General features: G+C 52.1%; 1 protein-coding gene across 1 annotated transcript in view; it reads left to right on the top strand.

Moving 5' to 3' along the window:
• Positions 1 to 19445, top strand: part of ryr3 (ryanodine receptor 3) — a 500545-nt gene that overhangs the window by 471822 nt on the left and 9278 nt on the right. The window contains 3 exon segments of the mRNA XM_038785757.1: positions 14322 to 14478; positions 17654 to 17718; positions 18503 to 18603. Coding sequence (XP_038641685.1) covers positions 14322 to 14478; positions 17654 to 17718; positions 18503 to 18603 — 323 coding nt within the window.

Raw genomic sequence — 19445 nt, 5'->3', positions numbered from 1 at the left:
TCGTATGGGCAAATAAGACCCCGCGTGTAAAAAGACTGTACCTGGAGCGCAGTCGGGGAGCTGGTGGGCTGGCCCTGCCGAGCCTTTGCAGCTACTACTGGGCGGCTAACATAGCCATGATTAGGAAATAGGTACTGGGGGAAGTGTCAATGTGGGCGCGGTTAGAGGCGGCCTCATGCAAAGGTACCACCTAGGGGCTCTTGTAACAGCACCTCTACCGTTCTCACCGGCCCACTACTCCTCCAGTCCGGTGGTGGTGGCGGCATTAAAGACCTGGGGTCAGTGGAGAAGGCACAAGGGGGTGGAGGGAGCTCCAGTCTGGACCCCGATGACGGCAACAATCACAGATTTGTCCCGGGCAGGATAGACAGAGGGTTTCAAAGCTGGCATAGGGCAGGCATTAAAAGGATGGGGGACCTGTTCATAGACGGGATCTTTCCCAGCCTGAAAGCACTGGAGGAGAAATTCAGTTTGCCCCCTGGAAACGCTTTCAGATACCTTCGGGTATGCGCCTTTCTGAAAATAACAGGTGGTGTCATTTCCGCTGCTACCCCCAAGCCGGATACAGGATAGGGTGGTCTCCGGCACCTGGGTAGGGGAGGGGAAGGTTTCTGACATTTACCGGGAACTTCAAGAGGCAGAGGAAGCCCCAGTAGAGGACCTTAATGGCAAATGGGAGGAGGTGCTAGGTGGGGAGCTAGATGCAGGCCTGTGGGCAGATGCCCTAAACAGGGTCAATTACTCCTCATCATGTGCCATGTAGCTTAATCCAGTTTAAGGTGGACTTCCGGTTGGGGCGATGCAGTGCTAAGCCGTACGTTCGGTGGCTCCCGCCATTTTTGGACTTTCGGGCTCTTTTAAGGGCCCGCAACGGCGCTTTTTTACTTTTCCCCGGGTGGGAACGCAGCCTCTGTGCTTGGCGGCCGGTGCATGGGCTGGACTAGAAGTGGAGTGACCGGAAAATCAATTTTGCAGCAGAAGAAGGTGCGAGGCAGAAAGGACAAGATGGCGGCGGGCGGGGAACCGGCAGCGTGGCAGCAGTGGGCGAGGGAGCAGCAGGAGCTGTTGCTGCGCTCTTTCCAGGAACTAAAGGCTGAGACCCTGGAGCCGTTGAGGGCATCGCTGGACAGGCTCGGGGCAACTCAGACGGCTCAGGCTACGGAGATTCGGGAGCTGCAGCAGAAGGCTTCGGAGAACGAGGACGAACTCCTGGGCCTGGCGGTGAAGGTGGAGTCGCACGAGGCGCTTCACAAGAAATGGCTGGCAAGGATGGAGGAGATGGAGAACCGCTCCCGCCGGAAGAATCTGTGGATTTGGGGCCTCCTGGAGGGGCTGGAAGGTTCGGATTTGGGGGCCTACGTGGTCCTGATGCTGAACTCGCTGATGGGCGCGGGGTCGTTCCGAGGACCCCTGGAGCTGGAGGGTGCCCATCGGGTGCTGCTGCGGAAGCCCAGGCCGAACGAGCCCCCCAGGGTGGTGCTGGTCCGCTTTCAACGCTTGATCGACCGTGAGTGTGTGCTTCGTTGGGCGAAGAGGGAGAGGAGTAGCAAGTGGGAGAATACGGAGATCAGGATCTACCAGGACTTGAGTGCGGAGGTGGCGAAGAGAAGGGCTGGGTTTAACCGGGCGAAGGCAGTGCTCCACAAGAAGGGGGTCAGGTATGGCCTGTTACAGCCGGCACGCCTGTGGGTCACTTATAAAGACCGCCAACTTTATTTTGACTCCCCGGAGGAGGCCTGGACTTTTGTCCAGGCAGAGAAGCTGGACTTTAACTGAAGACTGGGGGCTGGGAACTGAGGACTGGGGATGTACACAGCCCGGAGGCTTTGTCCTCCTTGATATCCTTTTGCTTTTTTTGGTTCTATTGGACGATGTTTTTTTTCGCTGTTCTGTTTTTTCTTTTCTGCTTTTCGGGACTGTTATCTGTTTACTTGGGTGTTTTATCATATCATAGAATCATAGAATTTACACCTCCACCCTATCCCCATAACCCCACCTAACCTTTGTGGACAACTTAGGGCAATTTAGCATGGCCAATCCACCTAACCTGCACATCTTTGGACTGTGGGATGAAACCGGAGCACCCAGAGGAAACCCACGCAGACACGGGGAGAACGTACACACTCCGCACAGACAATGACCCAAGTCGGGAATTAAACCTGGGATTTTATTATTTCACTGGTTGCGGGTTTGGGTGGGGTTCGCGGCCCTGTTGGGTCATGTGCCTGTCTTCCCGCGTTTTGGGTCAGAGGGCGGGGCTTGGAATGGGGGCGCGGGCTTTTTTCTCGCGCTGGAGAAGCAGGGGGCGGGGTCGGCATTGGGGGAATGGGTGTGTGTCACTGGGGAGGGTAATTGGGGTGGTGGGAGCAGCCAGGGTCAGCAGGAGTCAGCTGACTTACGGAAGTACAATGACTGGAGTTACGCAGCTAGGGGGGGCCCTAGCTTGAGGGGGGGGGGCTTTGGGGGGGATACCGGGTTGCTGCTGGAATGGCCAAGAAGGAGCTGGAGCGTGCAGAGGGGGTCGGGATGGGGGTCTGTCGCTGTGGGGAACGGGCTGAGCGGGGGGTGCGGGCACGTGGCGGATTACGGAAGGGTGATGGCTAGTCGATGGGGGAGGGGGGCAGGTGGCCTTCCGATCCGGCTGATCACCTGGAATGTGAGGGGACTGAATGGGCCAGTTAAACGGTCCCGCGTGTTCGCGCACCTGAGGGGGCTGAAGGCAGACATGGCTATGCTTCAGGAGACGCACCTGAAGGTGGCGGACAGCGGCGGGAGGTATGTGATGGTAAGCGGCGAGCTGCAAGGGGAGCGGGTGGTGCTAGTCAATGTATACGCCCCGAATTGGGATGATGCAGGTTTCATGCGGCGCCTGTTGGGCCAGATTCCAGATTTGGAGGTGGGGGGCCTGATAATGGGGGGGGGGGGGGGGGGGGGATTTCAACACGGTGCTGGATCCGCCACTGGATCGATCCAGTTCTAGGACGGGTAGGAGGCCTGCGGCGGCTAAGGTGCTGAGGGGGTTTATGGGCCAGATGGGAGGGTGGATCCTTGGAGGATCGCGAGGCCGAGGGCCAGGGAATTTTCATACTTCTCCCATGTGCATAAGGCCTACTCCCGAATCGATTTCTTCATTTTGAGTAGGGCGCTGATTGCGGGGGTAGTAGACGCTGCGTACTCGGCGATAGCCATTTCTGACCATGCCCCGCATTGGGTGGACCTCGAGCTGGGGGAGGAGAGGGACCAGCGCCCATTGTGGCGCTTGGAGGTGGGGCTGCTGGCGGACTAGGTGGTGAGGGGGCGGGTTCGAGGATGTATCGAGAGGTATCTAGAGGCCAACGATAATGGGGAAGTCCGAGTGGGGACGGTCTGGGAGGCGCTGAAGGCGGTGGTTCGGGGGGAGTTGATCTCCATTCGGGCCCACAGGGAGAGAAGGGAGCAGAGAGAAAGGGAGAGATTGGTGGGGGAGATGGTGACGGTGGACTGGAGGTACGCGAGGCCCCGGAGAGGGATTGATAAGGGAGCGGCGCAGCCTTCGGCTGAGTTTCGACTTGTTGACCACCAGAAAGGCGGAGGCTCAATGGAGAAAGGCTCAGGCTGCGGTGTACGAGTATGGGAGAAGGCGAGTAGGATGCTGGCACACCAGCGCCATAAGCGGGATGCGGCTAGGGAGATTGGTGGAGTGAAGGCCGGGGAGGAAATGTGGTGCGGAAGGGGGTAGACATTAATGGGGTCTTCAGGGACTTTTATGAGAGGCTATATCGGTCCAACCTCCGCGGAAGATGGGTCGCTTTTTGGACCGGCTGAGATTACCAAGGGTGGAGGAGGGACGGGGTGAGGGTCTGGGGGCGCCAGTTGAGCTTGAGGAGCTGGTCTCAAAGGGATAGGGAACATGCAGTCGGGGAAGGCGCCAGGGGCCGGATGGGTTCCCGGTTGAATTTTACAAGAAGTATGCAGGCTGCTGGGCCCCCCTGTTGGTCAGGATCTTCAACGAGGCAAGGGGGGGGGGGGGGGGGGGCTTTGCCCCCGACGATGTCTCGGGCGATGATCTCCTGATTCTTAGCGAGACAAGGATCCCCTGCAGTGTGGGTCAACAGGCCGATCTCACTCCTTGAATGTAGACTCCACCAGGTGTTGGCAAGATCTTAGCCACGAGGATACAGGACTGTGTGCCGCAGGTTATCCACGAGGATCAAACGGGGTTTGTGAAGGGGAGGCAGCTTGAACACTAATATACGCGCTCTTTGAATGTATAATGATGCCGGCGGTAGAAGGGGAGGCGGAGATAATTGTGGCGCTAGATGCGGAAAGGCCTTTGATAGGGAGTGGGGGTAATTGTGGGAGGTGCTGGAAAGGTTCGGGTTTGGGGAGGGGTTTGTCAGTTGGGTGAGGCTGTTGTATGAGGCCCAGATGGCGAGTGTGGCCACGAATAAGAGGACGTCGGAGTATTTTCGATTATATTGAGGGACAAGGCAGGGTGTCCCTTGTCCCCGCTACCTTTTGCGCTGGCAATTGAATCCCTGGCTATGGCGCTGAGTGAATCGGGGGATTGGAGGGGCTGGTCCGGGGAGGAGGCATCGAGTGTCGCTCTACGCGGACGACCTTTGTGTTGTATGTGGCGGACCCGGTGGAGGGAATGCCGGAGGTGATGGGGATTCTCCGGGAATTTGGGGATTTCTCAGGTATAAGCTTAACTTTGGGAAAGCGAGCTGTTTGTGGTCCGCCGGGGGACCAGGAGGGGGGGATTGGGAGGCTTCCACTGAAAAGGGCGGAGAGGAGCTTCAGGTACTTGGGGTTCAGGTGGCAGGAGCTGGGGAGCCTGCATAAGCTTAACCCTCACAGGCTGGTGGAGCAAATGGAGGAGGAGTTTTAAGAGGTTGGGACATGCTGCCGCTGTCTCTGGCGGTAGGGTTGCAGTCAGTCAAGATGACGGTGCTCCCGAGGTTTCTGTTCCTGTTCCAGTGCCTCCCCATCCTTATCCCGAAGGCCTTTTTTAGGCGGTTAACAGGAGCATTACGGGGTTGTGTGGGCACACGGGACTCCAAGGGTGAGACGAAGTGTTCTTGGAGCAGCGCAGGGATAGGGGGGCATTGGCGTGCCCAACCTCTGTGGGTATTATTGGCTGCCAATGCAGCGATGGTACGTAAGTGGGTAATGGACGGGCTAGGGGCAGCATGGAAGGTGGATGGAGTATGGCATCCTGTATGGGCACGAGCCTGGAAGCGCTGGTAATGGCGCAGCTGCCGCTCTCTCCAACGAGGTATACGACGAGCCCGGTGGTGGCAGCTACCCTCAAGATTTGGGGGCAATGGAGGCGGCAACAGGGGGGAGGTGGGGGGCCTCGATGGGGTCCCCTGATACGGGCGAACCACCTGTTTGTTCCGGGGAGAATTGATGGCGGGTTCCTGAGTTGGCACAGGGCAGGTGTCAGGAGGCTGGGGAACCTGTTCATAGACGGGAAGTTCGCGAGCCTGGGTGAGCTGGAAGGGAAGTTTGGGCTCCCCCCGGAGGAACACCTTTTAGGTACATGCAAGTAAGGGCGTTTGTCAGGCGGCAGGTGGCGGGGTTCCCTCTGGCTGCCGCACGTGGGGTTTCAGGACAGGGTGCTCTCGGGGGTGTGGGTTGGAGAGTGGAGGATCCCGGAAGCGTACCAGGTGATGCAGGAGGTAGACGAGGCCTCGGGAGAGGAGTTGAAAGGTAAATGGGAGGAGGAGTTGGGTGAGGAGATTGAGGAGGGGACGTGGGCGGATGCCCTGGTAAGGGTGAACTGCTCCTCTTCTTGTGCAAGGCTTAGCCTCATACAGTTTAAGGTGCTGCATAGGGCTCATATGACCGGGATAAGGATGAGCCTGTTTTTTGGGAGCGAGGACAGGTGTATTAGGTGCTCTGGGGGCCCAGCAAACCTGTCCACATGTTCTGGGCATGGCCCAGGCGCTGGAGGAATTTTGGAAGGGTGTAGCAAGGACAGCATCGAGGGTGGTAGGATCCAGGGTCAATCCAGGCTGGGGACTCGCAATATTTGGAGTTGCAGTGGAACCGGGAGTGCAGGAGGCGAAAGAGGCCGGTGTTCTGGCCTTTGCGTCCCTAGTAGACCGGCGGAGGATTCTTCTTCAGTAGAAGGATGCGAGGCCCCCAAGCGTGGAGGCCTGGGTCAACGATATGGCGGGGTTCATTAAATTGGAGAGGGTGAAATTTGCCCTAAGGAGGTCAGTGCAGGGGTTTTCAGGGAGATGGCAACCATTCCTAGATCTCCTGACAGAACGGTAAAATCAAAAGGTCAGCAGCAGCAGCAACCTAGCCGGCGGGGGGGGTGGGTGGGTCTCTTGTTTTGTTTTGCGTTGAATCTTGCCAACGACGGGGCGTTATTTATTTTTTTCTCTTTTTATACACGGTTTTGTTCTTTTGTTCTTAGAATTTTCTGGTACTGTTTTCTTTTTTGTGAAAATGTGAAAATTTTAATTAATTAAAAAAAAAAAATCCAGTTTTAAAGGTGGTCCAACCGGGGCACACATGACAGCACCAGGATGAGCAAGCTCTTTGGGGTTGAGGATAAGTGTGCGAGGTTGTGCGGGAAGCCCTGCAGACCATGTCCAGTATGGTTCTGGACATGCCCGGCTCTTAAAGGATTCTGGCAGGGTTTTGCTGAGGCATTGGTCCAAGATCTTGGACACGCGGGTGGTGCCGAGTCCAGCGATAGCGATCTTTGGTGTGTCGATGATCCGGGAGTTCAGGAAGCGAACGAGGCCGACGTACTGGCCCTTTGCCTCTCTGGTAGCCCGGAGACGGATCCTTGAATGTGGAGGGACTCGAAGCCCCTGAGTGTAGAGACCTGGGTTAATGACATGGCTGGGTTTCTCAGTCTCGAGAAAATAAAGTTTGCCTTGAGAGGTCCATAGCTGGTTGTCTCGGAGGTGGCAGCCGTTCCTCGACTTTCTAGGAGAGCAGCAAAGGTCAGCAGCAGCAGTATCCCGGGGTGGGGGGGATCGTTACATTGTACTGTTCTTTTCTTTGTATATATGGTCAACTTTTATTTTATTTTGTTATGTTAATGGTTGCGCACGGTTATGCAAAAACTATGTTTTTGACAAAAAAAATTTTTTTAAAACACAATATTAAACTCTTTAACATCACACCCCATAAAAGTTTACAATTACCCCTTAAACAATACTACTCGATACAGTAATACAATGACCCTTAATTATTATCTCTGTTCCCAATTAAATAACAAGAAAGCAAAACATACAGCTCTCAGTCCCACCTGCAACCCAGTGGCACAGAGTAACATTTGCATTCCAGAACCGGTTTGGCCCCTGTTAGAACCCCTGCAGATTCTAGTTGGATGTCTTCAAAAAGCTATTTCAACTGGCTTGTTTCAGACAAGTGTGCACAGCTTTAAATACTATAATTAGTTTTTTTGTTTACTATCCTACCATGAAAGCAAAAGACTTTACTTGTGGTCTGAGGGGTAGCTACATCTGAACTCAGCTCTTTCTCAAACTGTCTGAATACCTTAGCTCGACACAGCAATGACTTCATCTCCCCAAGCTAAATACAAATTAACTCTCCAGGTTGAAATAAATTGGCAGGGATTCTGTGTCCAGCCGACCCGTTTTTCTGGCACGGTGTGGCCGCGCCCCCTCTGGCAGCGGGATCCTCCGGTCCCGGCAGCCTGCCAATGGGATTTCCCATTGTGGCCAACTCCACGGCGTTGGCATATCCATGGGCGCGCGTGTGCTGCCAGCAAAGCGGAAGATCCCGTCGATGGAGACTCCCACCCATCAACTCCCCGGGGACTCCCCACAATCAAACAACAGTGAATTAGACCAGGCTTTTTACTCTGGTCTATTTCACCTCTGGCTCCTAAAAACTTTCCGGTCTTGTGAAACAAGATTATTTTTTTAAAATGTGACTCCTGCAGTCAAATACACTCTAACCCAGGCTTTTAACCCTTAAATTGCCAAATGTTTATAATCCAATATATCTAAATCCTGCATTCGTCACAAATGTATATCTGACTTCCGGTTGAGGCGATGCGGAGCTAAGCCGCACGTTCGGTGGCTCCTGCTATTTTCGGACATTTGAGCTCTTTTTAGGGCCCGTAACGGCGCTTGACGGACTTTTCCCAGTGTGGGAAGGCTTCAGTAACGCTTCCCTGCCTGGTGGATGGACTGGACCAGGAGCGGGGCGATAAAAAATCTGCGCTGGAGCAGAGAAAGGTGCGAAGGAGGAAGAACAAGATGTCGGCGGGCGGGGAACCGGCATCGTGGGCGCAGGAGCGGCAGGAGCTGCTCCATCGCTGCTTTAGGGAGCTGAAGACTGAGCTGCTGGAACCGCTAAAGGCCTCTTTCGACAAGCTCCTGGCGACGCAGACAGCCCAGGGGGCGGAGATCCGCGAGGTGTGGCAAAATGCCTCGGAGACCGAGGATGAAATCCTAGGCCTGGCGGTGAAGGTGGAGGTGCACGAGGCGCTCCACAAGAAATGGCAGGCGAGGCTTGAGGAAATGGAGAACCACTCGCGGCGGCAGAGTTTGCGGATCCTGGGCCTCCCGGAGGGGCTGGAAGGATCTGACCTGAGGGCCGATGTAGTCACTATGCTGAATTCGCTAATGGGAGCGTGGTCCTTCCAGGGGCCCTTGGAGCTGGAGGGGTCACCTATAAAGACCACCAGCATTACTTTGACTCCCCGGAGGGGGCCTGGGCGTTTGTCCAGGCCGGAAAGCTGGACTCAGACTGAGAGGGGCAACGCAGCTAGGGGGGGTCCTAGCTAGGGTGGATGGGGGGTGGGGGGAGTACCGGGTTGCTGCTGAAGGGCCGAAGGGGAACTGAGGTCTTTAGGGGGGGAGTCGGGACGAAGGTCTGCCACTGTGGGGAAACGGGCCGTGCGGGGACCGCGGGCACGTGGCTGGCCTACGAGGAGATATGGCTGATTGGGGGGGGGGGGGGGGGTCACGAATAGCCCCCCGATTCGGCTGGTCACCTGGAATGTAAGGGGTCTGAATGGGCAGGTAAAGCCCCGGGTGGTCGCGCATCTTAAGGGGCTGAGGGCGGATGTGGCCATGTTCCTGGAGACGCACCTTAGGGTGGTGGATCAGGTAAGGTTGAGAAAGGGGTGGGTTGGGCAAGTGTTCCATTCGGGGTTAGATGCGAAGAACCGGGGGGGTGACGATTTTGGTGGGGAAGAAAGTATCGCTTGTGGCGTCGAGTGTGGTGGCGGATAGCTGTGGCAGATATGTGATGGTAAGCGGTAAGCTCCAGGGGGAGCGGGTGGTGCTGGTCAATGTGTACGCCCCAAATTGGGACGATGCGGGCTTTATGCGGCGTATGCTGGGCCAGATTCCAGACCTCATGACGGGAGGAGATTTCAATACAGTGCTGGACCCATTAGGGATGGAGGAGTGAGAGTCTGGTGCAAATTGCGAGGGGCATTCATGGAGTAATCAGGACCTTCTATGAAGAAGTAACCGGTTAGTGCCCCAGTGGAGGAGGGAGGAATGGACTGCTTTCTGGGCAAGCTAAGATTCCCGAGAGTGGAGGAGGAGCAGGTGGGGGGAGTTGGGGCACCGGTTGGGCTGGAGGAGCTGGTTAACGCAATGGGGACCATGCAGTCGGGGAAGGCACCGGGACCCGATGTGTTCCCAGTTGAATTCTATAAGAAGTTTTCAGACCTGCTGGGCCCGCTGCTAGTAAGGACCTTTAATGAGGCGAGGGAGGGGGGGCTTTGCCCCCGACGGTGTCCAGGGCATTGATCTCATTGATTCTGAAGTGGGAGAAGGACCCCCTTCAGTGCGGGTCGTATAGGCCGATTTCGCCCTCAACGTGGACGCGAAACTGCTAGCAAAGGTCTTGGCCAGGAGGGTGGAGGACGTGGTGCCGCAGGTCATACACGAGGATCAAACGGGTTTTGTGAAGGGGAGGTAGTTGAACCTCAATGTACGGAGGCTTCTCAATGTCATAATGATGGTGGATGGGGAGGTGGAGATAGTGGCGTCGATGGACGCGGAGAAGGCCTTCAATAGGGTTAGGGAGTGGTGATATCTTTGGGAGGTTCTGAAAAGGTTCGGGTTTGGAGAGGGATTTATTAGGTGGGTGAGGCTGCTGTATGATGCCCCGGTGGCGAGTGTGCTTACAAATCGGATGAGGTCGGAGAATTTTTCGGTTGTACAGGGGGACGAGGCAGGGGTGTCCCGTCTCCCCTGCTGTTCGCGCTGGTCGAGCTCCTGGCCATGGCGCTGAGGGAGTCAAGGAACTGGAGGGGGATAGTGCGGGGGGGGGGGGTGGGGGAGAGAAGCATCGGCTGTCGTTATACGCGGATGATTTATTGTTGTATGTGGCAGACCCTGTGGGGGGGATGCCAGAGGTGATGAGGACGCTTGAGTTCGGGGGCTTCTCCGGGTATAAGCTCAACGTGGGGAAGAGTGAGCTGTTCGTGGTGCATCCGGGGGATTGGGGAGCTCCCACTGAAAAGGGTGGAGAGGAGTTTCAGGTACCTGGGGGTCCAGATAGCCAGGAGCTGGGGGACCCTGCAGAGGCTCAACTTTACGAAGCTGGTGGAGCAGATGGAGGAGGAGTTTAGGAGTTGGGATGTGTTGCCACTCTCCCTAGTGGGCAGGGTCCAGTCTGTCAAAATGACGGTGCTCCCGAGGTTCTTGTTCCTCTTCCAGTGCCTCCCTATCATGATTCCGAAGGCTTTCTTCAGGGGGGTTAATAGGAGTATTATGGGGTTTGTGTGGGCGCAGAAGACCCCGAGGGTGAGGAGGGCGTTCCTGGAGCGGAGTAGGGATGTGGGGAGTTTGTTGTTGCCCAACCTATGTGGGTACTGCTGGGCCGCCAATGTGGCGATGATACGTAGGTGGGTGATGGAGGGGGAGGGGCCGGCTTGGAAAAGGATGGAGGTGGCATCCTTTGTGGGCACGAGCCTGGAGGCGCTGGTGACGGTGCCGTTGCCACTCCTCCCAACAAGTATAATATGAGTCTGGTGGTGGCGGCTACCCTCAAGATTTGGGGGCAGTGGAGGCGGCATAGGGGGGGAGGTGAAGGCTTCAATTTGGTCCCTGATACGGGGGAACCACCGGTTTATACCAGGGAGGATGGACGGAGGGTTTTTGAGCTGGCACAGGGCAGATATCAGGCGGATGGGGGACCTCTTTCTCAACGGGAAGTTTGCAACCTTAGAAGAGTTGGAGGGAAGGTTGGGCCTCCCCCCCCAGGGAACACCTTTCGATACATGCAGATTAGGGCGTTTGTTAGGCGGCAGGTGGCGGAGTTTCCACTGTTGCCGCCAAGGGGGTTCAGGACAGGGTGCTCTCCGGGACGTGGGTCGGTGAGGGGAGGACTTCGGCAGTCTACCAAGTGATGCAGGAGGGGGAGGAGCTGAAGGATAAGTGGGAGGAGGAGCTGGGAGAGGACATTGATGAGGGAACGTGGGCGGATGCCCTGGAGAGTGAATTCCTCCTCCTCCTGCGCGAGGCTTAGTTTGATTCAACTAAAGGTGCTGCATAGGGTGCACATGACTGGGACAAGGCTGAGCCGGTTCTTTGGGGGAGAGGACAGGTGTGTCAGGTGTTCGGGGAGCCCGGCAAACCACACCCACATGTTTTAGGTGTGCCCTGCGCTGGAGGGCTTTTGGAGGGGCATCGCAGAGACGTTGTCAAGGGTGGTTGGCTCAAGGGTTGAGCCGGGTTGGGGGCTCGCAATTTTGGGGTAGCATCGGAGCCGGGAGTGCAGGAGGCGAAAGAGGCCGGTATTCTGGCCTTTGCGTCCTTGGTAGCCCGGCGCAGGATTCTTTTACAGTGGAGGGACGCGAAGCCCCCGAGCCCGGAATCCTGGATTAACGACATGGCCGAGTTCATTAAACTGGAGAGGGTCAAGTTTGCCCTAAGGGGGTCGGTGCAAGGGGTCTTCCGGCGGTGGCAGCCGTTTCTAGACTTCCTGGCGGAGTATTAGGGGGTGGTCAATTTCAGCAGCAACCCGGGAGGGGGGGGGGGGGGGGGGGGGGGGGGGGATTGGCGGGGGTGTTCTTTACTGGCTATGTGTATTTGCTTCCATGTTATTTAATTATTTTTGTTAATTTATTGCTTCTGTATTTGGGGGGGGGGGTTACTGTTTTTTCTCTTTTCTTCCGTTTTGTTGGTTAAAATTTGTTGAAAATTTGAATTAAAATTATTTTTTTTAAAAACAAGCGTAATATCGCAATGCTGAATTGAGCTTCAGCAGGACCCCAGAATTGCAGTCGCTTCCAGTTCCTTCCGCCAAACGTGCACGATGCACGTGAAATTCTGCCCATGACATCTTTTATGTCCACCTGTGTGGGCAGGTGGAGCCTGAGTTTGCTGTCTCATCTGACAAGCTGCACTCCTCCAGTCCTGCACTGGACTGTCAGCTTTTACTTTTGTGCTCAAGTCCAGGAAGGGAAGGTCGGCACAACTTCCGAGGTCAAAGTGAGAGTGTTTCCAACTGATCCGAGTTTCAATGGCTCAATATCTATATTCTGGTTTCTCATATGACCTGGATTTCTCTCTGTCTAGTCATGTACACATTTTAGCTGCCGCTCCACACCCAAGCCCATCATCACCTATTTCTCCTTTCTCTCCCCTTTTTTTCCTTACCTCTCCCAAACACCTTCTTCCTGTTATTATGCCTCCTTTAATTTCACCCATTTCTAGGTACGCTGCCTTTCCAAATCTTTACCACAGCATCCTTCAGCATTCCTTGACCTTCCTACACTGCAACTGCTGTCCCAGGCTTGACTCCCTCTTACATAAGCTTACAGATTCCCCCTTTGCCTCTGTAACATTCTCTGAAGGGCCTCGAGGAACTCATTGCTGTCCACTTATCTGCAGCAAACCCGTCCTGCTCTCCTTGCTGATCTCCCCACCCCGTACACCCACTGGGGATGACTCTTGCCAAACACCTATCTTTCCAATTCGACTCTTGTAGTGCTGATCCTGTGAACTTTATCTATGGATCAGAGCATTGAGCTCTAGGTAATCCCATCCTCCTCTGAGTTCACTCTATTATCTCCTCCCTTGATCACACCTATATAACTTCCCCAACACATATTTATGTCCATATCTGGCCTCACCACTTCCACCATATTATTCATATATAAGGCCGTCTCTGCTCACTCCTTTGTATCACTCTTCGCTCGCAACCAACTTCTCCCTCCAAATCCAACCTCATCCCAATTCACATAACACTGCACGTTTAAAATATCAACCATCTAGCCTTTGGCCCTACATTCATCATAACATTTGGCGGCTGCCGAACTGCTTAACCACAACCTGGACTTCATCTTTGATGCCCTAGTGCCCATTAAAATCATTGCTCCCTTGCACCTTGGTCATTCTCTTGGTGCGGCCCTCATCTCTGCTCCCTTCAGTCCAAGGGAAACAGACTACAAAGGATATGGTGGATAACTGGTTTAGGCATCGACCACCAGAACTAGCTGGACCACATGAAGCACTATTGATTCCTGTTCTTGTCTGCTCAAACTGCTCCCTATTCCAGAATCCGCCTGGAATGCAAAGATAATTGCCCACTTCTAATGAGGCCATCTTCCTACCCCCTTATCCCCTGTCTTGTTCACCCTCACCTCCAGTGTTCATTGTCACTGATATCGAGACCACCTGAACTTTCATGGTCACTTCCCTCCATTCCCCAACCCACCAGGTCAATCTCCCACACCCGCCCTAGCGCTCAACATGTATCTCTCCTCCCAAGACCCTCTAGGAACTGCACATTCGAATCCCTCCAATCAGGTTTTCATCCCTGCCTCTCAAAATGACCCCCCCATCAAAGTCACAAATGACTGTAAAGTTAAATGATCCGTCTTTGTCCTTGCTGATCGTTGACGGAGTTGGCCATACCATTCTCTTCCAATGCTTCTCGAGCTGGGTGGGATTGCACACACCTGGATCCATTCTTATCCATTCAATCGTAACCAGATGAAAACTTGCAAAGGCTTCTCTTCAGGTGTCTGCTCCCAAACTGTTACCTCTGGTGTCTCCCAAGGATCTATTCTTGGCCCCCCTCCTATTTCTCATCTACATACTGCCCCTTGGCAACATTGTCCGAAAACACAGCGTCAGTTTCTACTTGTACACTGCTAATACCCAGTTCTACCTCTGCCAGCCAACACCAAGTAACTAGTTAGGAAATTATTCAGTGAATCCTGTAGCAGAAGTGATGATATAAAGAAGAATGACTCACCAATTTCTACCTTCCAGTCACAATTCAATGTTTCATGTCTTTGTAACACACTTCAATCTCTCACTGACAGCACTGACTCTGACAGTATGTGACACATTGTCTTCTTTTATTTTCAGTGCTACTTGTTTCACATGTATGTGGGTGTCAGAGCTGGAGGTGGCATTGGAGATGAAATTGAAGACCCTGCTGGTGATCCTTCTGAAATGTATCGAATCATCTTTGACATCACATTCTTCTTCTTTGTCATTGTCATCCTGCTAGCCATTATTCAGGGTATGTTTTATTGCTCAAGGATATCTTGAGGTAGAATTTATTTCCAATGAACTCTTTCATCCAAAAGATTTAGTACTATTCATTCTTCAGTGTTGAATTTCTGTGGAACATGCTGATTACCAGTCGGTTCGACCTCATTTCTTTAATCTTCCAGTATTCACTAGATGGATGGTGGCACAATGGCTGCCTCAAAGCACCAGGGACCCGGGTTCTATTCCAGCTTAGAGTGACTGTGTGAAGTTTGCATGCTCTCCCCATGTTTGCGTGGGTTTCCTCTGGGTGATCTGGTTTCCTCCCACAGTCCAAAGATATGCAGGTTAAGTGGATTTGCCAGGCTAATGTCCAAAGATGTGTAGGTCAGGTGCGGTTATGAGGAGTGGGCCTAGATAGAATTAGAATTAGAATTAGAACAGTACAGCACAGAACAGGCCCTTCGGCCCTCGATGTTGTGCCGAGCAATGATCACCCTATTCAAGCCCACGTATACCTATCCCAGTAACCCAACAACCCCCATTAACCTTATTTTTTTTCGGACACTAAGGGCAATTTAGTCTGGCCAATCCACCTAACCCGCACATCTTTGGACTGTGGGAGGAAACCGGAGCACCCGGAGGAAACCCACGCACACACGGGGAGGATGTGCAGACTCCGCACAGTGACCCAGCCGGGAATCGAACCTGGGACCCTGGAGCTGTGAAGCATTTATGCTAACCACCATGCTACCGTGCTGCCCTTAAAACTTGAATTCAAATTCCACCATCTGCCCTGGGGGGATTTGAACTCATGTCCCCAGAGCTTTACCCTGGGTCTCTGGATTATTGGTCCAGTGACAATACCATTACACTACTCCAACCCTCTTTACACTACTCCAACCCTCAGGGTGCTCTTCTGCAGGATCAGTGCAGACTCGATGGGCCAAATGGCTTCTTCTGCACTGTAGGAATTCCATGATTAGATCACACTTGGAGAACTGTAAACAGTTCTGGTCTCCATATTATGAGAAGAACATAGAGGCAATGCAAAAGTTGCAATAAAGATAATTGCTAGAATGATACCAAAACTGAGAGGTTAAACCTCCTGGGAAAGATTCCAACAGAGTGGGGTTCTGTCCTTCATGGATTAATAATGAGTTCTTTGTGGCAGCACGGTGGCGCAGTGGGTTAGCCCTGCTGCCTCACGGCGCCGAGGTCCCAAGTCCGATCCTGGCCCTGGGTCATTGTCCGTGTGGAGTTTGCACATTCTCTCCGTATTTGCGTGGGTTCCGCCCCCACAACCCACAGATGTGCAGGCTAGGTGGATTGGCCACGCTAAATTGCCCCTTAATTATAAAAAATTAATTGGGTATTCTTAAGTTTATTTAAAAAAATAAAAATAATAGAGTGCTTTAACATTTTTTGATAGGGGCAATGTAGAGAAAGGGCTGCATTTTTCATACCTCTGCAGGGCGTGTTTCTTATGGAGGGGGGGTGGGGTGGGCAAGTAAAATAGGGCAGGTGCCCACTCCACTTCACCTTCATGGAGCAACATGGTGGCACAGTGATTAGCATTGCTGCCTCACAGCTCCAGGGGCCCTGGTTCTATTGCAGCCTCAGGTAACTGTGTGGAGTTTGCACTTTCTGGGTTTCCACCTGGTGCACTGGTTTCCTCCCACAGTCCAAAGATGTGTAGGTTAGGTCGATTGGCCATGCTAAATTGGTACTTAAGAGTCCAAAAAGGTTAGGTGGGGTTACATGGATAGGGTGGAGGTGTGGGCTTAAGTAGGGTGCTTTTTCCAAGGGCTGGTGCAGACTTGGTGGGGCAAATGGCCTCCGTCTGCACTGTAAATTCTATGATTAAATTCTATGATTCCCACCCACCTTGGAACTCACCCCCATATGCTCGGGGTGGGCAGGCACTGAAATCAGCAGCTGGCCTACCATGCTGACATAGGTAATCGAAGGTCAATCAGGCTTCTCACCAAGCCAATCGACACTGATAATACGATGCCCACACCATAAAATATTTGGTGTGGGTGGGAACAGGGAGTCCGATTATTTTAACCACAGTTATCAAAAGGTGCGGAGGAAAGTGGGATAGTTTCAATTTTCAGGGACCGGCTTCTGTGGATCAAGGGCGGCCTACCTAAGATAGAACCCCCACCCTCCCCCGCTCCGCCACTATTTTTCCTAACCTCCTGCAACCTTAAATCCAATCCCTAATCAGGGGCGGAGGTCCCACTCAGCCTTGGTTTAGCCTGTCCACAGCACATCATGGCAGCAGGGTGAGGTGGCGTGGACTGGGTTCACACCACATGCCAACTTTACTTCTGGTCAGAGGATGGTGAGCCTCTCTTTCCCCCCCCCCCCCCCAACTTATTATTCAGCCCAAAGTGTGCCTATTTGTGGGCAACACCAGAACTATTCACATAAAATGTCAATAATAAATCCAATAGGGAATTCAGGAACAATCGCCTTTACCCAGAGTGGTTACACTGTGGTACCACAAGAGGTAGTGAGGGGAATAACGTAGGTGCATTTCAGGAGAAAATAGACAAGCGTTTGAGGGAGAAAAGTCCAGAAGGATATGTTGATGGGGTTAGGTGAAGAATGATGGCAAGAGACTATATGGATCTAATGAGCTGATTGGTCAGTTTTTGCGCTGCATCAATATTTTGTCATCCTTTTAGTATCAGTGAGATGCATTTAAGAATGCAAAAAAAAAAATGCCAATCTGGTGAAATCTGCTAAAAGTTGTGTGTATATAGGCAAATGAATAAAATTTCAAAGTAGGACCAGAAATACATCTGAATCCCAATGTGTGTGAACTTCCAAATGAATCAGTGATCCGACTAATCTTGTAATTATGGTGGAGGAAGTATTTTAATTAAAATGCTTGTTACACTGATCTTTGCTGACATTTGTCTTGGGACTGCATAATTCATTAGATAATGAATACCAGATAAACTGTAAACAGGGGCAGAAAGCATACAAACCGTGGCTGAAAAATCTTAGCTTTAAGCAAAAACAAATTCCGCATCAGACAATAGGTATTAAAGGTTCAGAAAAAACTTTGGTTATAAAAGGTTGCTCATGTACCAGCCCACATAAATATGTGCGTGAGCAAGACTTTAGCAGCAATGTAATAGAAAGTGTAAGCTGCTCACACATTGCTTACACTGTCACTTTCTGCTCCTTAGGTTTGATTATTGATGCTTTTGGAGAGCTGAGAGACCAACAGGAGCAAGTGCGAGAAGACATGGAGGTGTGTTTCTTTTAGAAGTATTATCTTTTTTTAAATGCATTTTATTACAAACATGTTTCAAAGCAAATTACAACAAATAAGCACCCCGGGAAACATACTTCCCAACAATCAACTATAGAAGTATTATCTTACATTCATACCTTTTCATTAGAATTAATGTTGGTTCCCATTTTCTACTATTTCTAAACTAAAGTTCCCAGTATCAGTTTATTGGGAGTGAAATTCCCTAAGTGTGACAGGTTTCTGTCCCCCGCCCCACTATTTTCTTCTCTCTTCTATGCTGAAGGTAGCAGTTTGATGAGCATTGACAAATTTGCTTATTCCTTGCGTTCTTACAGTAACACGGTACTCATACCATGGGGTGGTATGGTGACTGCTGTTCCACAGCACCAGGGACCCGGGTTTCATTCCAGCCTTTGGTGACTGTGTGGTGTTTGCACGTTCACCCCAAGTCTGCGTGGATTTCCTCCGACTGCTCCAGTTCCTCCCAAAATCCAAAGCTGTGCAGGTTAGGTGAATTGGCCATGATTGATGTGCGGGGTTATGGGTTAGGGCAGAGGGGTGAGCCTAGGTAAAATGCTCTTTCAGAGTGTAGACCTGATGGACTGAATGGCTTCCTTCTGCACTGTAGGGATTCTATGATACAAGGATTGGTATTATGCAGATGTTTTACATAGCCACCAACCAAGGTTTCCTTGAATTCTGAAGAAATGCTAAGTTTTATTTTTGTCAGAAAGGAGCTAAGATAGTGTTTCAAACGGATTGTTCTTTCATTGAATCCCAGACCAAATGCTTTATTTGTGGAATCGGCAATGATTACTTCGACAGAATACCACATGGTTTTGAGATACATACCTTACAAGAGCACAACCTTGCAAACTACCTGTGAGTATCAATTGGTTTATTCTGCATTTGCGAACTGTGTATATGAAATTTGTCAAATAATCATTGCAAGTTAAGTTCAGGTTAGCTTTAATCTCCCATTCATGACTGGAATATGGCTAAGGAATCCAATTATTTTAAAATGTAGGTTGAAATATAAATTATTTTAAAATCAAATAGCTAATTGCTTGAAAAAAATGTTCATACATCTATTTTGCTTAACAGTACATTGCGAATCTGGTGATTCCTTTAAAATATTAGTACATACAAACAAGGACCAGGGGTCGACCACTCAGCCCTTCCAGCCTGTTTCGCCATTTAATAAGACTATGGCTGATCTGATAGTAGCCTCAAATCGGCATCCCACCAAGAATCTATCCACTTCTGCCCTAAAAATATTCAAACCCTCCCCAGCTTCCTGCCTGTCCCGATTCCACAGCGATTCTACACTGAGGCAGGCATGGCCTCAGATGGGAAGCCTATCCTTGCCTCAATTAATGACCAGTTAAGGACATTTCCCACCCAGCCTCAATTTTTAGTTGGGCGGGGGATGATGACTCATGGAAGAGAAACATAGAAATCAGGAACATTACATCTTAGGTGGGAGGGGGAACCTCCATCAGAAACCCTAGTGTGAGTGGGGGCTCCCCACCTTAAGGCCTGATGACCTCCGGGCCTCCCTCCCTCCCCAGCCTATGCCCTGGGACCCTGATCTCCCCATTGATGAACTCTTTCCCCCCCCCCCCCCCCCCCCCCAGGCCTCTTACCCACCCTGCCCTGGGATCCCTTTCACTTACCTGTGGCTCCAGTTCTCGAAATTAGTCCCAGGCTGGTTAGTGCAGTTT

The sequence above is a fragment of the Scyliorhinus canicula genome, chromosome 2 (genome assembly GCF_902713615.1).
Source record: "Scyliorhinus canicula chromosome 2, sScyCan1.1, whole genome shotgun sequence".
NCBI classification, from domain to species: domain Eukaryota; kingdom Metazoa; phylum Chordata; class Chondrichthyes; order Carcharhiniformes; family Scyliorhinidae; genus Scyliorhinus; species Scyliorhinus canicula.
This window is presented reverse-complemented; position numbering and strand designations above follow the sequence as displayed.